Here is a 14,102-nt window from a genome sequence, read left to right as displayed (position 1 = left end):
TGCAAAGTTCCTTTGTGGATTTCTCTAATCGGTCTGTTGGAGGTATGGAGTTTGAGGGGGATTTCGAGGTCAAGTTGAAGTTGATTGTGGATGGCTTTGTAGATTAAGGTGAGTGATTTGTGTAGGATTCTGAAGTTAACTGGTAACCAGTGTAGGTTTCTGAGGATAGGTGAAATGTGTTCTCCACGGTTGGTGTTAGTCAAAATTCTGGCTGCAGCATTCTGAATCATCTGTAGTGGCTTGGTGGTAGAGATGGGTTGACCTAGGAGGAGAGCGCTGCAGTAGTCTATTTTGGCAAATATCAAGGATTGAAGAACTGTCCTGAAGTGGTGGAAGAATAGGAGGGGTTTGAGTCTTTTTAGAACCTGGAGTCGGTAGAAGCAATCTTTAGTTGTGATATTGATCATTTTCTTTAGGTTTAGGCGATTGTCGAGAATTACCCCCAGATCTCTTACATGCATATGAGTGAGATGGGTGTTGTGGAGGGACTGTGGGAGGGAGTTATCCTGGTTGGGGGAGATGAGGAGGAGTTTGGTCTTCGTAGTATTGAGTACCAGGTTTAGACTGTTGAGAAGGCTAGTGATGGATTGTAGGCAGTTATTCCAGTGAGTGAGAGCTTTTGAGATGGATTCTGTTATAGGGATCAGAATCTGCACATCGTCTGCGTAGAGGTAGTGTATTATATGTTTCATAACTATTATCAAGAGCTTTATAGTGCAGACAGGGAGGACTTGGAGGCTAGAAACCGATTTATGCAATCTATAAACCTCCCTAGTCTTACTAACGAGCAGTTGTCTCAATTAAATCGCCCAAAACAGGAAGCCGAGATTATGCAGGTCATCCAGGGCCTTCAGAGTCTCAAGGCTCCAGGGCCGGATGACCTCTCTCCATTTTTCTATAAAACCCTCAAACCTGAGATTGGCAGTAGTATGACCGCACTATTTAATACCATGACTCAGCAAGGTTCGATGCCAGATTTGCTTCAGATGGCTACTATTATAGTACTCCCTAAACCGGGGCGAACCCCAGATTCTACCACAGCTTACAGGCCGATATCACTACTCAACAGGGACATAAAAATCTTTGCTAAATTATTGGCCAATCGGTTAGTGGACATCCTACCAGCACTGGTGTCGCAAGGGCAGGCGGGCTTTGTAAAAGGGCGGAGATCCAATATTAACATAAGAAGGCTAGCCCAACTACTCCATTTGAGTCATCAGCGGGTGTTTGCTGATCCAGTGCTGGTGGGGTTCGATGCCGAAAAGGCTTTTGATAGGGTGTCCTGGTCCTTTCTCTGGTTTATATTGGAAAGGATGGGCTTTGCAGGATGGGCTTTGCAGGATTTTATTATCAAGCGATCCACGTTCTCTATTCGAACCCTGGGGCACGGGTCATAGCAAATGGATGCCTGTCAAGACCCTTTTCATTAACAAGGGGGACTCGTCAGGGATGTCCCATGTCGCCTTTGTTGTTTATACTTTCATTGGAACCCCTTGTGCATATGCTACGGCAGATCTTGGATAATCACACCACCTATAAGGGTCAGCAATTGCCCAACACATTTCTTTTCAAAGACGACATTCTGTTGTTTGTTCCACAAGCACCCAGTCTCCTCCCAAAAATATTGAAGATCTTTGCGGACTTCGGCTCCTTTTCGGGTCTTAAATTAAACCTGGACAAATCCGAGGTATTGGATGTCATGGGTCATCTACAATCTAATTGGCCTGACATTCCTCTACGTTGGGTGGAAAAATCTCTTAAGTACCTGGGAATTTATGTTGCGGGCAATCCTGCTTATTGGTATGCAGTGAATATCCCTCTGGTCATAGAGAAGTTAAGAAAGTTGAAGTCGAGCTGGATGAAGTTGCCCCTGTCTTTGATGGGCCGGATAGCACTATTTAAAATGGCACTCCTTCCGAAACTTCTTTAAATCCTCCAAATACTACCCCTGGTGATTTCCAAAGCAGATACCCGTAGCCTAAATCGAATGTGTACAGCATTTTTGTGGCAGAATTGAAAAGCGTGAATAGCATTGCGCAAATTGATGATTCCCATTGCCCAAGGAGGCTGGGGGTTCCCCAATATCTCTCTTTATAATATGGCATGTGCACTTCGATTGGTAGGGGAATGGTTATTTGGGAGTTTGTGTTTCTCTGATACCAATCTGGACTCCCAGCTGGTGCAACCATTAGACTTATGCTTCGTGCTTCATGCCACCCAAAAAAGACCTAACCACGCAATTGAGGGTCAATATCCTGGCAAATTATGCTACATATGGCTGGCGGGCTATGTGCACGCATCTGATTCTACCATGGACAGTATCTCTAATGCTGCCAATATGTGGTAACCTCAAATTTATCCTGGGCCAAGGAGGGCGCTTTTATCATACTCTGAGAGAAGGCTGGAAACGCTTGCAGACCTCTTAGATCCGCAAACCCAAAAAATATATACCTTTACTAAATGCCAGGAGTTGTTTAGCTGGAGTGCACCAGATGTTTTCTGGTATCTTCAAATGGCAAGTTACATGTCCAAATTTTGTGGACAAATAAGTCAGGGAGACAGGACGGGTCCCTTTCAGAGACTGCTGGCATTGTTTAAATCCAGAAAGCAATCCTTAGCAACTCTCTATAAAATGATGCTTGCAGCGGTGCCTTGTCAAACCATGGGGGCGCTGGCTAAGCTCTGGAGTCGAGACCTGGATATTAAAGTCACAGAAGATGATTTATTGGAGGCAATTCAGATCTTTAACAAAGAGATGCCTGCGGTCAATGGGAGGGAACAATATCTGAGGATAGTGCATAGGGTTATAATATCACCGTGGCGGGCATATCAAATGCATATTACTCCGAATCCAGCATGCCCCAAATACTTCGAATCGCCAGCATCCCTGACCCATGGATTATGGACTTGTCCTAAGATACAAGAGTTTTGGACTCAGGTGGGGCAATATATGACTAAACTGCTGGGAGGGAGGCTGGCTGTTTCGGCAGCACTGGCCATCTTGGGGGTAGGGGAGAGTGACACTGATTGGTGTCACTGATGGCTTGTTGGTCAGTAAAGCCATGGGTCTGGCGCAAAAATGCATTCTTACCCACTGGATACAATCATCGACATCGACGATAGACTTTTGGCATTCCGAAATGTTCCCCCTGCTACAACTGGATTACCACACATGGCTCTTGTCGACAGCCAGGAAGAAAGAGGCTTTTACCAACATCTGGGGCCCTTTTATCCAACACTTGCCCAGTGAATGGCACAACAAATTTCAAGAACTCTCGTGTTAACTGGAGACTTACCACGAACTCTGGTAGACATTGACAATATCTTACCAGACATGAACTGGCTTCTTCTTCACATAGCAGCATGGTGGATCGAAGGGGCGGGGAAGGGGGAGGGACAGAGGGAGGGGGGTGGGAGAACAGGTTATATGTTATTGATGTATAAATACTGTTTCACAGTTCTTCTGTTTATATGGTTGAAATCAATAAACATAAATTAAAAAAAAAAGATATAATTGTGATGGAGAAGGTACAGAGAAGGGCGACCAAAATGATAAGGGGAATGGAACAGCTCCCCTATGAGGAAAGACTAAAGAGGTTAGGACTTTTCAGCTTGGAGAAGAGACAGCTGAAGGGGAATATGATAGAGGTGTTTAAAATCATGAGAGATCTAGAACGAATAGATGTGAATTGGTTATTTACTCTTTCAGATAATAGAAAGACTAGGGGGTACTCCATGAAGTTAGCATGTGGCACATTTAAAACTAATCGGAGAAAGTTCTTTTTCACTCAATGCACAATTAAACTCTGGAATTTGTTGCCAGAGGATGTGGTTAGTGCAGTTAGTATAGTTGTGTTTAAAAAAGGATTGGATAAGTTCTTGGAGAAGTCCATTACCTGCTATTAATTAAGCTGACTTAGAAAATAGCCACTGCTATTACTATTAACAGTAGCATGGAATAGACTTAGTTTTTGGGTACTTGCCAGGTTCTTATGGCCTGGATTGTTGGAAACAGGATGCTGGGCTTGATGGACCCTTGGTCTGACCCAGTATGGCATGTTCTTATGTTCTTACATACAGGATTAATTATGGCATGTTCTTATTTTCTTACATACAGGATTAATTCTAACTCTCAAATTAGCTTGCAAGGTTTAAAAGGGTTTTCCCCTGCAAATCAATATTCAAAAATCCTGCTCACCCATCAACAGATGCAGCTGCTGCTGTCAGCACTCCCTCAAAACTGTTCTGCGAAGGAAATGATCAGTACATAGCCATCTAGACAAGTAGGGAAGGATGCACAATTTTGCAGGGCACCAAAACAATACAAACGGGAAACCAGGACAACATGTCTGGTAATTCACATGGCTGACAGCAGGTCCCTATAACTGCTACAGCACAAATTAGATTTCCAGCAGTTACGGCAACTATGGAGGACATAAGCACGATCTATAAATGGCATACTCAGTTATGCTACCCAATGTACTTACTGTATCTAATAAAATATTTTAAGGTTGACTGTTCCACATATTTAACTCAATGCCACATAATAGTTTAGAACCAATCCAAAACATTTCACAACTTTAGACGTCCACATGTACACAGCCATATGTTGCAACCGGCTTTGATGAGCAAATTGCAGGTGTCGTCTGCCCCCCCCCCCCCCCCCTTTTTTTTTTTTTTTTGCAAGGTGAATAGTAAAGCAGGAATATTTTGGATTTAAATCTTTCAGTCCATTTTCCCAATGAAGTCCTACAAACCCTGCTTTTCACCACGCTACTGTCGCATCAACTTCTGAGCCCTGCCCCAGCATCTTTCAGTGTTACCGTGGTAACACTGGCTCCACGTTCTCCCGCCCCATTGCTCAATCCCTTTTACTGTGGGGAGCCATAAACTTCCGCTAGTTCTTTTCACTGTCCGTCAATCAAACTTCATAGCGGTGCACACTTCAATTTCCGCGGCCGCCCTCTAATGCCACATAGGCTTCACAAATCAAATGCCTATCCAGATGTTCTTTGTAAAGTAGGTGGCGGTATAGCGATCTCCCTATTATGTGCTCTTAATTCACATACTTACGCCTGCCCGTTGATAAAGTCGCTAAGGTTTGCGAGTATTTGTAGACAGCGCTACATGACCAGGTGGTGCCATATGTTGTATACCCGCTGCTAGCGTGGTTTAGTTCTGGCCTCAGATGCGGTTCCTAGCTCCTCCACCACCATCTGCTCCTATTAGACTCTGGTTAGCAACCAGCCGGATTCGGAGACGCGCTCTTGGCCGTACCTTGGCAACCCAGTGTGCTCCACGTGACCGATGAAATATGACCGCTGTTGGCTGCGTAGTGTTGCAAATTTTAGCGATTGTGTGGCTAGATCTGGCGACTTTTTGACTCCGATGGGAATTTTAGAATTGTGAACGCGACGTGGAGCTGATTTAGCAATTCGTGGACGATTTTGCTACAAATCTAGAGACTTTCAATCATGTCCCCAATTTACGGAGCATGCCTGGAAGCAGAACAGTACGAGAGAATACCGTGCTCATTGGTCCCACCCCTTCCCTCCTCAACACAGGCGCTGTTACTTGGTTTAGCCTTTCCCCTCTCCTCCCCCGCTGATGATTCCTGAACCAGCTATCTCTCCAGTTTTCGCTGCTGGAAGAACAAATCACAGCCAGCAAAAGAAAAAAAAAGCAGTATCTGCAACGTTATCACCTTATAATAGACTGACAGTAGCAAAACAACAGAAGACAAGTAGTGGGCTTTGTTTTCTCATCAGTAACTTTTTTTTTTTTTTTTGCTTTGCTGCTGGAAGTCAGGGGGACGTTCTTTGCTCTACTAGTCAGACTTCTGTATGAGCTGGCTGGTATGCCCTCAGAGAAGGGCACTAGGCCAACTGTGAAACAGAATGATTGCAGACCGTGAGTGTTCTGAGGAGCAGAAAGCGGGATGAGGACCTGTAAAGGTGAGTCCTGCAAGCTGGGTAAGGGCTGGCAGCAAGGAGGGGACAACTCGCTTAAGTAAGCAGCAGTAAAAGCATATGTATATGTGCCTGAGACAAATTGTATATGGTGTGTGTCCAAGAAAGCGTGTGTCTGTGTCTGAGAGTGCAAGTGTAACCTTGCAATATAGCTGTAACATGGGTTTCCTGCTGTAGGTATTACTTCCGAGTTAATCAACTTCAGACTATGCAAGGCTAAGGCTGTAGAGACCTGCAGTTCAACTGATAGCCCAGCACCAATAATGAAACTACACACCTCATTAGCATGTAACAGCATTAAACTTTACTGAATGATTAGCAAACTTGATCAATCTGCTCACTTCACAAATATATGAATACTGTAGAGGTTTAGGCATGAAATCCTGCTCAAAGGTTTCAAACTAGTATTAAATCAGTAGCTAACTCCAATCTTTACACAGTCTTTGTACTGATAAAAGTTCCAGCTTGTGTCCTACTCTGGAGCCATTTGAATGCTGCAGAGTGGGAAATGACATCAGTATTTCTTCTGTTACTAACCACTGATCCCTCTTTACAGCAGCAGCCAGCCAAGGGAACCTTCAGTCTTCTGCAATTCAAAGGACTCTGAGTCCTTCACAGCATGGATCCTTAATTAAAACAGAATTTCTTTAGTTTCAGGGCAGAGCAAATCAGAGAATTGCCTCTGTCTTGCCGAGGAAAGGGTGATCTGGCTGCACACGCCCCTTTCATATGCACATCTCTCTTTGTTATCATATAAGCAGCATTTAAATGTAATTTTTTAAGGGCAAATACATTTCCTAGTGTGTAGCAGATGGACTCAGGACCAATGGGTATAGTGTACGCCTGATAGCAGTTGGAGACGGATCAGATTTCAAGCTGACGTCAGCCCTAGTACATATACCCCTGCAGGAAGTGCAACTCGTCAGTATTTTCCTTCTCCATAGCAGTTAGGGCCTACCTGCATGCTCTCACAGCATTAGAACAATTTTAACGGAGAAAATCCAAATTCAGAAGAAAACGTACCTCTACAGATGAGCCCCGCTCTCCTATGGTGATACCCTCGGGTCCCTCCCCCAGTTGAGAATTCCCGAGGTGATTTCCGTGGTCCCTCGGAGGTAAGCCTTGGTCCGGGGCCGATCCTCGGCGGGGACCTAGCCCATCGAATTCGGGTGCGGCTGAGAGGCAGCGGGTGCATCCTCGAGCGCGGCGGTGAAGGTATTTGCCCTCTCCCCCCGCAGCCGGAGACCGCCCAGAACGAAACCGGGAAGCACCGAAGACAAGGTAAGGTATAAATCTTCGTCAAAGACTCCGGTCTCCAAGGTCAAGGAGTCGCACAGGTCGCCGGCCGGGACCAGTGCCACTGGGTTGATCCGCCCTAGCAGGGCTAGGCCCCAGTTAGATCCAAGGGTTTTTCCACGTGAAGACCCTCAGAAGTGGTCGCCATATTGCCCGTGTGATCACCACCACCATTTTGGCCCTATTCGCCGCTCTGTCCGCCGTCTCGATCCGGGCGCACAAAGCTAGCCAAGCGCACAAAATACATGTGCGCATAAAGTTACACGCACAAGTACCGTGCGCATAAGATACGCGCGCATCTCACGCTTCCTGGGCCGGGCACATAACTGCGACTTGTGCGCACACAACCCGCACGCACATCTTCAACACACCGGAGCGCATAAAGATTTATGCGCCTATATTCATGGCACCACCGGAAATGGAGCTCAAGGCCTCTGCCCCAGCATGCCATATCAGAGCCGCACAAAATGAAGAGGCCAATGCCCTGTGCGCCCAGTGCGAGGAGGCCCTGGGAGATCCAGCCCAGGGCCAGTCCCATCCAGGACCGAGTACTAGCTCCTCAATGAGTACCCCGGACCTAGCAAATTCCAGCAGGACACTTCCTCAAAGGGGGACCCCCAGGGACACAGCGCCCCCTAGCTTGGACCCAGCATCTGTCTCATGGGTGGAATTCTTCAAAAGCCTACACACCTTCGTTCACATGCAGACGGAGCCTCCGGCAAAACAGACACAGGCTCCACCAGAAGACCTTTACGCCCCAGGCCCCTCTAGGCCCAGACAAATGATGCCACCGCCCAGAAGTCCCACCCACGGGGACACGGACAACTCCTGAGGAGGAATCAGAGCCCCTAGAAGAGGGAGAACTCCCTCCGGGGACAGAGCCTCACCGGACCATGAGACGCTTCTTCACCAAGGACGAGCTCCCAGACCTGGTCACCCACAGCCGGAAGGAGCTTGCTATCCTGGGCACAAGCGCTTCGGGGGAGCCTAAGACGTATCCCCTGCTAGAGGGACTCCGCCAGACATCCCGCCATTTCCCTCTGTTACAAGCCATCCAGCAGCTAATTGACCTGGAATGGAGTGCTCCAGAGTCTACATTCAAAGGGGGACGGGCTATGGCAGCCATGTACCCTCTGGACCCGGCGGCCAAAGACCTTCTGACATGCCCAAAAGTGGATGCCATGGTCTGCGCGGTCTCGAAGCGCACTACTATCCCAGTGGCGCTCAAAGATGCTTATGACCGACGTCTGGAATCCATCCTTAAACAGTCCTTTGACATCGCCGCTATGTCCCTACAAATAGCAACCTGCTGCACCATGGTGACACGTGCCTGCCTATCACAGACCAGGAGCAACACCCCTGGGGAAGCCATGGAACCAGCAGTATCATTCTTTGTGGATGCTGCTTCCGATCTGGTGCACACAGCGGCCAGAGGAGTGTCATCAGCTGTGGCAGCCAGGAGGCAAATCTGGCTCTGAAGCTGGTCGGCCGACACATCTTCCAAAACGCGACTCACAAGGATGCCTTTCAAAGGATCCCTCCTGTTCGGCAGTGAACTAGAGAAACTGGCTAACAAATGGGGCGAGTCCCCATTACCGCGACTACCGGAGGACAGGAATAAGAAAAACCACCGACCCTTCCCCTGATCTTCCAGGGGCAGAAGTTCACAGCGCTTCAATCCATACAGAAACACTTACCAAGCACCTCGCCCTGCAGGCAGGAACCAGTCCTTTCGGAACAAGCACAACAAAAGTGGAACCAGCTCAGGCCCTGGCCCCAACCGCACCCCACAATGAGATTCGGCCGACCCATGCAAAGGAAGAAGCCATAGGGGGCAGACTTGCCCTATTCTACCAAAGGTAGATGGGTCGAGATAACTTCAGATAAGTGGGTCCTCACCATCATTCGAGAGGGATACTACCTGGACTATCTCTGAACCCCTCAGGACAAGTTCGAGGAATCCCCCTGCCACGACCCCTCCAAGAGGGTGGCAGTGGAGGCTACTCTGACCAGATTACTGGCCCTAGAGGCCATAACCCCACTGCCTCCACAACAAACAAATACTGGACACTATTCCATTTATTTTATCATCCCCAAGAAAAAGGGAACGTTCAGGCCCATCCTGGACCTCAAGTCGGTCAACCGCCACCTAAGGATCCCCCGCTTGCGCATGGAAACCCTACGCTCTGTAATAAGGGCGATACAACAGTGAGAGTTCCTCACATCCCTAGATCTGTCGGAAGCCTACCTGCACATGCCGATCCATCAAGAACATCAGCGCTTCCTTCGCTTCAAAATCCTGGACCGTCACTACCAGTTCCGGACATTACCCTTCGGGTTAGCCACAGCACCCCGAAGTACACCAAGATCATAGTGGTGGTGGCGGCAACACTGAGGAAGGAAGGAATCCTCGTACACCCTTACCTAGATAATTGGTTGATCAGGGCGAAATCCCCAGAGGAAAGTCGCCAGGTAACCAGCAGAGTCAAGACTCTACTGGAGAGCCTCGGATAGGTGGTCAACACAAAGAAGAGCTGTCTGCAACCCTCACAGACTCTAGAATACTTAGGAGTCCGATTCAACACCAAGGAAATCAAGGTCATCCTGACACCGACGAGGAGATTAAAAGTGATGAACCAGTTACGAGCCCTGCTGAGCGAACCTCGCCCCACAGCATGGGATTACCTACAAGTCCTCGGCCTCATGGAATCCACACTGGAAGTAGTACCATGGGCACAAGCTCATATGAGGCCCCTTCAGCGCTCACTCCTATTGCGATGGAGTCCACTGTCTCAGAACTACACCGTACGTCTACCGCTCACTGGCAAAGTTTGAACCCAACTACGGTGGTGGCTACAAGACAGCCACCTGAGCCAGGGAAAGAGACTATCCTCACCGACCTGGATCCTGCTCACCTCTGACACCAGCCTATGAGGTGTCCGAGGTGAGCAGGATGGGGAGCACACTGCGAAGAGCTAACTGCCCAACGGCAGTGGAACGCAGAAGAGTCGGGGTGGAACATCAATCGCCTAGATGCCCAGGCAGTCAGACTAGCCTGCCTACAGTTTGATCACAGACTCTGAGACAAAGCGGTCAGGGTAATGACGGACAATGCCACAACAATGGCCTACATCAACCGTCAGGGAGGAACCAGAAGCCAACAGATGTCCCTGGAAATAGACCCCCTAATGTCGTGGGCGGAAGGGAACATCCAGGCGATCTCAGCCGTCTACATCACCGGGAAAGACAACATCATGGTGGATTACCACAGCAGAGAAAGTCTAGACCCAGGAGAATAGAAGCTGTCGACCACAGCGTTCCAACTGATAGTGAACCAGTGGGGAACACCAACCATGGACCTCCTGGCAAACCGGTCCAACGCCCAAGTACCCAGTTACTTCAGTCACAGACGGGAACCTGGTACAGACATGGCCACAGGAGACTCTGCTATACGCCTTCCCACCGTGGCCCCTACTAGGCGCGATCATTCACAAGATAAGCCTACACAGGGGACCGGTACTTCTTGTGGCCCTGGACTAGCCAAGAAGACCATGATTCGCAGACATGCGGAGATTACTGACAGGGAACCCCCTGCCACTACTGCACTAGCTATCCATACAGTGGAGGATTCAATATAAAATTTTATCCATTTTTCATAACATTCATAATAATAAAAGTCCTTGGCTTTCTGCTATTTTATACCTTTACATCCCCTCACGTAATCTCAGATCAAAAAAACAATTTCTTTTGCAAGTTCCCTCTCCCAAAGCCACCAGGCTTGTAGTAACTAGAGATCGGGCCTTTTCCATTGCTGGCCCCATTATATGGAACTCTATACCATCTTCCCTGAGAGCCTAATGCAATTAAAAAAAAGAGTTCAAGAAAGCTTTAAAAAAACATCTACTTAAACAGGCTGTCAAAGACTTAGTGTAAATTTTATAGTCTTTTTTCTTATGTTTATCTGCTGATATTTTATGTTTTTATTTGTATAATTTTATAATGTACTCTTATTTTTACCTTATTTTGCTTGTTTACCTGTAACCCACCCCAAACATTGCAGTCAAATTCTTGTAAATAAATACATTCCCTTGCTGATTGTTGGTGTTAGTGGTAGTGTTGTCTGTGGCAAGCAGCCTGAAACATCCAGTTGTCCACCACAAGTAAACTTGACCCAAACATAGTAGCTTTAGGAAGACAGGGCAAGTAATAAAAGTTGTTTTTCTTGGCCCAGGAAGCCTTGTAGGTGTGTCAGTGAGCAGCCCCAAAATATTATGTGCTGTGCTAATAGCCACGATCCATGATAATGGCAGGTGTGGCATGCTAAAGTTTTTTTCCTCAGAACCCGCCAAAAATAACCATTTGCATCTGACTCCCACCCCTCTACCGACATCTGTTTAGTCCCTAAATCTTCTTGGCCACCCTCTTGTCGCTTATGCCTCACCCCTCTCTCTTGTTTCTCTGTATTCCTTTGTTCCTTTGTGTTCTCCTCGACCCACTCATATGAATCTATTATGTATATGTTCTCCCCGACCCACTCATATGAATCCATTATGTATACAGCTCCCCATCTCTGGCTTTTTACCCCTTCTCATGGCAACTCATTAAGAACGCTGTAGGAACACGGTTGTGATGAACCTTGTCTCTCGGTAATACATTGTATAGCTTCGTGTACTTGTTTTGCTCGTAGCATGATACCCTGTATAATAATTCCTCGCTTTAAGATATAATTAATGCTATTATAGCTGTCTAAGATACCCCTATATATACTCCCTGTTCATTTTACATATATGTTCTCTTGTATATATTTTTACACATCTTGTGATTGTTCATTGTAAGGGTCATGCCCATAAGTTCTCAATTGTATGTAAACCGATACGATGTGCAAACGGCTATCGATATATAAGAAACTCTAAATAAATAAATAAATAAATAAATAAATAATAGGTGTAGTTAAATCCCACATTAAATCAGCACGATTAGAGTTGTGACACACTCATTTGAAAAAAAACTCCTCCCCTTTGCATACTGATTTACATTTATTTATTTATTTTTAGTTTTTATATACCGATCTTCTTGCATTAGATACAAATCAAACCAGTTTACAAAGAACTTGCCTGTAGGCGATACATGGAACCATGAATGTATAAGAATAGTCAGAGAGTAAACTGACCAGGAAAACAATTAGCATTACATAGTAATAAGGTCACAATAAACGGTCGATCCAATTGATTGTGCATGGATCCATTAGGCAGAAAAAGACTAAAGGGTATCTGAGGGTCTCTTCAAGGTAACATGAGTTAGAGAAAAAGTGAAAAATGGAAGAGAACTTATAACAAATTTATTAGATTTATGAATCGCTTAACACAAAAAAGGCCTGAGCGATGAACATATGATCAGCCGATTTGTATGTGTGTTTGTGTTGCAAAAAATAATACGCCAGGCCTTGCACCTAATGCAAGTTAGACCCCTTTTAATGCGCATTAGGGCCTCAATGCATTTTGAAAAATGATCCAGTTAGATTGTAAGCCCTCTGGGGACAATGAAATAACCTCCTGTAGCCGAATATCATTCACCTTGAGTTACCAATGAAAAGGTGTGAGCTAAATCCATAATAAATAATGTACAGAGGCTTGAATCTAAACCTAAGGTATAACATCAATTTAAGGTTCTAAAATGGTAACATTTTTCATCTTGTACTAAATTATTTAGGGGGCTGAAATATTTCAAATACCTTTAAAGTATATTAAAAATAAAAGGAACTTGAACTTGTATTGCAACTTTTGTATAACCTGTACCCCTAAGTGCCATAGGAAGCTGCAGCAGTCATGTGTGTCTTCTACAAGAGATACTATCAAAAGATTACATGTAGCCAGAAAAAAAGTGCCTTTGAATTATGCAGGGATCCAGAGTAGCAATACACTGGGAAGCAAGAATGTGAAGACAGTGCAACCTTGCATGCCTGCAATTCACACCAAGAAATGATTGCTTCTCAGGCTCTTTTTCACTCAAATCAACTATTAGGATCAGAGTTGTAAGCTATGGGGTGGTCCCTTCTTGACCTTTTGTTTTTGTTTTGACCTGACAATCTGAGCTTCCAGCTTACTGGGAACCAGGGCTGATATCTGGCACCATGAGCCTTCATTCAAATGAGCCGGGGATTCTGTCCCTCATTTTATATCCCCTCCCAACTTTCTTTGATCCAGTCATTGCTGCGATGCTCTGTGGCTGAGGGCCATGCATCAGGATGCTTTCTGGATCCCTGCAATCATGGACTTAAATCCAGCCACTAAGTATCACCATTGTGCGAGGATTCTCACTCTCTCCCCTTGAGGAGATGTGAACACCACCTTTGCAGTATTCATAGTATTTCCAGGGACGTGGAAGACCTGCCCTGGGAATTGAATCCGGATCCCTCTGCATGACACTGCCACTGAGCCAACAGGCTGGTCCATGGCCTTTCAGCTGTAATCAAGAAGCTGCATAATAGGGGCGGATTAATGCACTGCCAACCACCATGATTAGGTACATGAAACAGTTCAAACGCTGACCAAACCTAGAAGATTATATTTTGTTTAAAAAATAAAAAAAACTAAAACACTGGGGATTAAGGGCTGGATTTTAAAAGGATTTATGTGCGTAACTGGGTCTACGCGCACCGGGCCTATTTTCAAAAGACCTGGCGACGTGCATGAAGGCCCGGGACGCATGTAAGTCCCAGGGCATTACTAAAGGGGCGGGAAGGGGGCAGGGTTAGAGGCTCCAGGCACAGCGGCCATTGCCGCTGTGTCAGAGGATCGCGTGCCGGCAAGTTGCCAGCGCACACAACTTGTGCCTGCC

General features: G+C 46.3%; 2 protein-coding genes across 4 annotated transcripts in view; one reads left to right on the top strand and one right to left on the bottom strand.

Moving 5' to 3' along the window:
- Positions 1-5,178, bottom strand: part of ANKAR (ankyrin and armadillo repeat containing) — a 381,604-nt gene extending 376,426 nt beyond the window's left edge. The window contains 1 exon segment of the mRNA XM_029605998.1: positions 5,074-5,178. The gene's annotated coding sequence lies outside the window, so the exon portion shown is untranslated.
- Positions 5,129-14,102, top strand: part of LOC115093770 (glucose-1-phosphate thymidylyltransferase-like) — a 38,869-nt gene continuing 29,895 nt past the window's right edge. For all 3 annotated transcript variants that reach the window (XM_029606004.1, XM_029606003.1, XM_029606002.1), the window contains exon 1: positions 5,129-5,954. Coding sequence is in view for 2 of the 3 variants with exons in the window: in XM_029606003.1 (XP_029461863.1) it covers positions 5,939-5,954 (16 nt within the window). In the remaining variant the exon portion in view is untranslated. The remainder of the gene's footprint in view (positions 5,955-14,102) is intronic.

Source organism: Rhinatrema bivittatum, chromosome 6 (genome assembly GCF_901001135.1).
Source record: "Rhinatrema bivittatum chromosome 6, aRhiBiv1.1, whole genome shotgun sequence".
NCBI lineage: Eukaryota > Metazoa > Chordata > Amphibia > Gymnophiona > Rhinatrematidae > Rhinatrema > Rhinatrema bivittatum.
The sequence above is the reverse complement of the archived record's forward strand: the minus strand, read 5'-3'. Positions and strand labels throughout refer to the sequence as shown.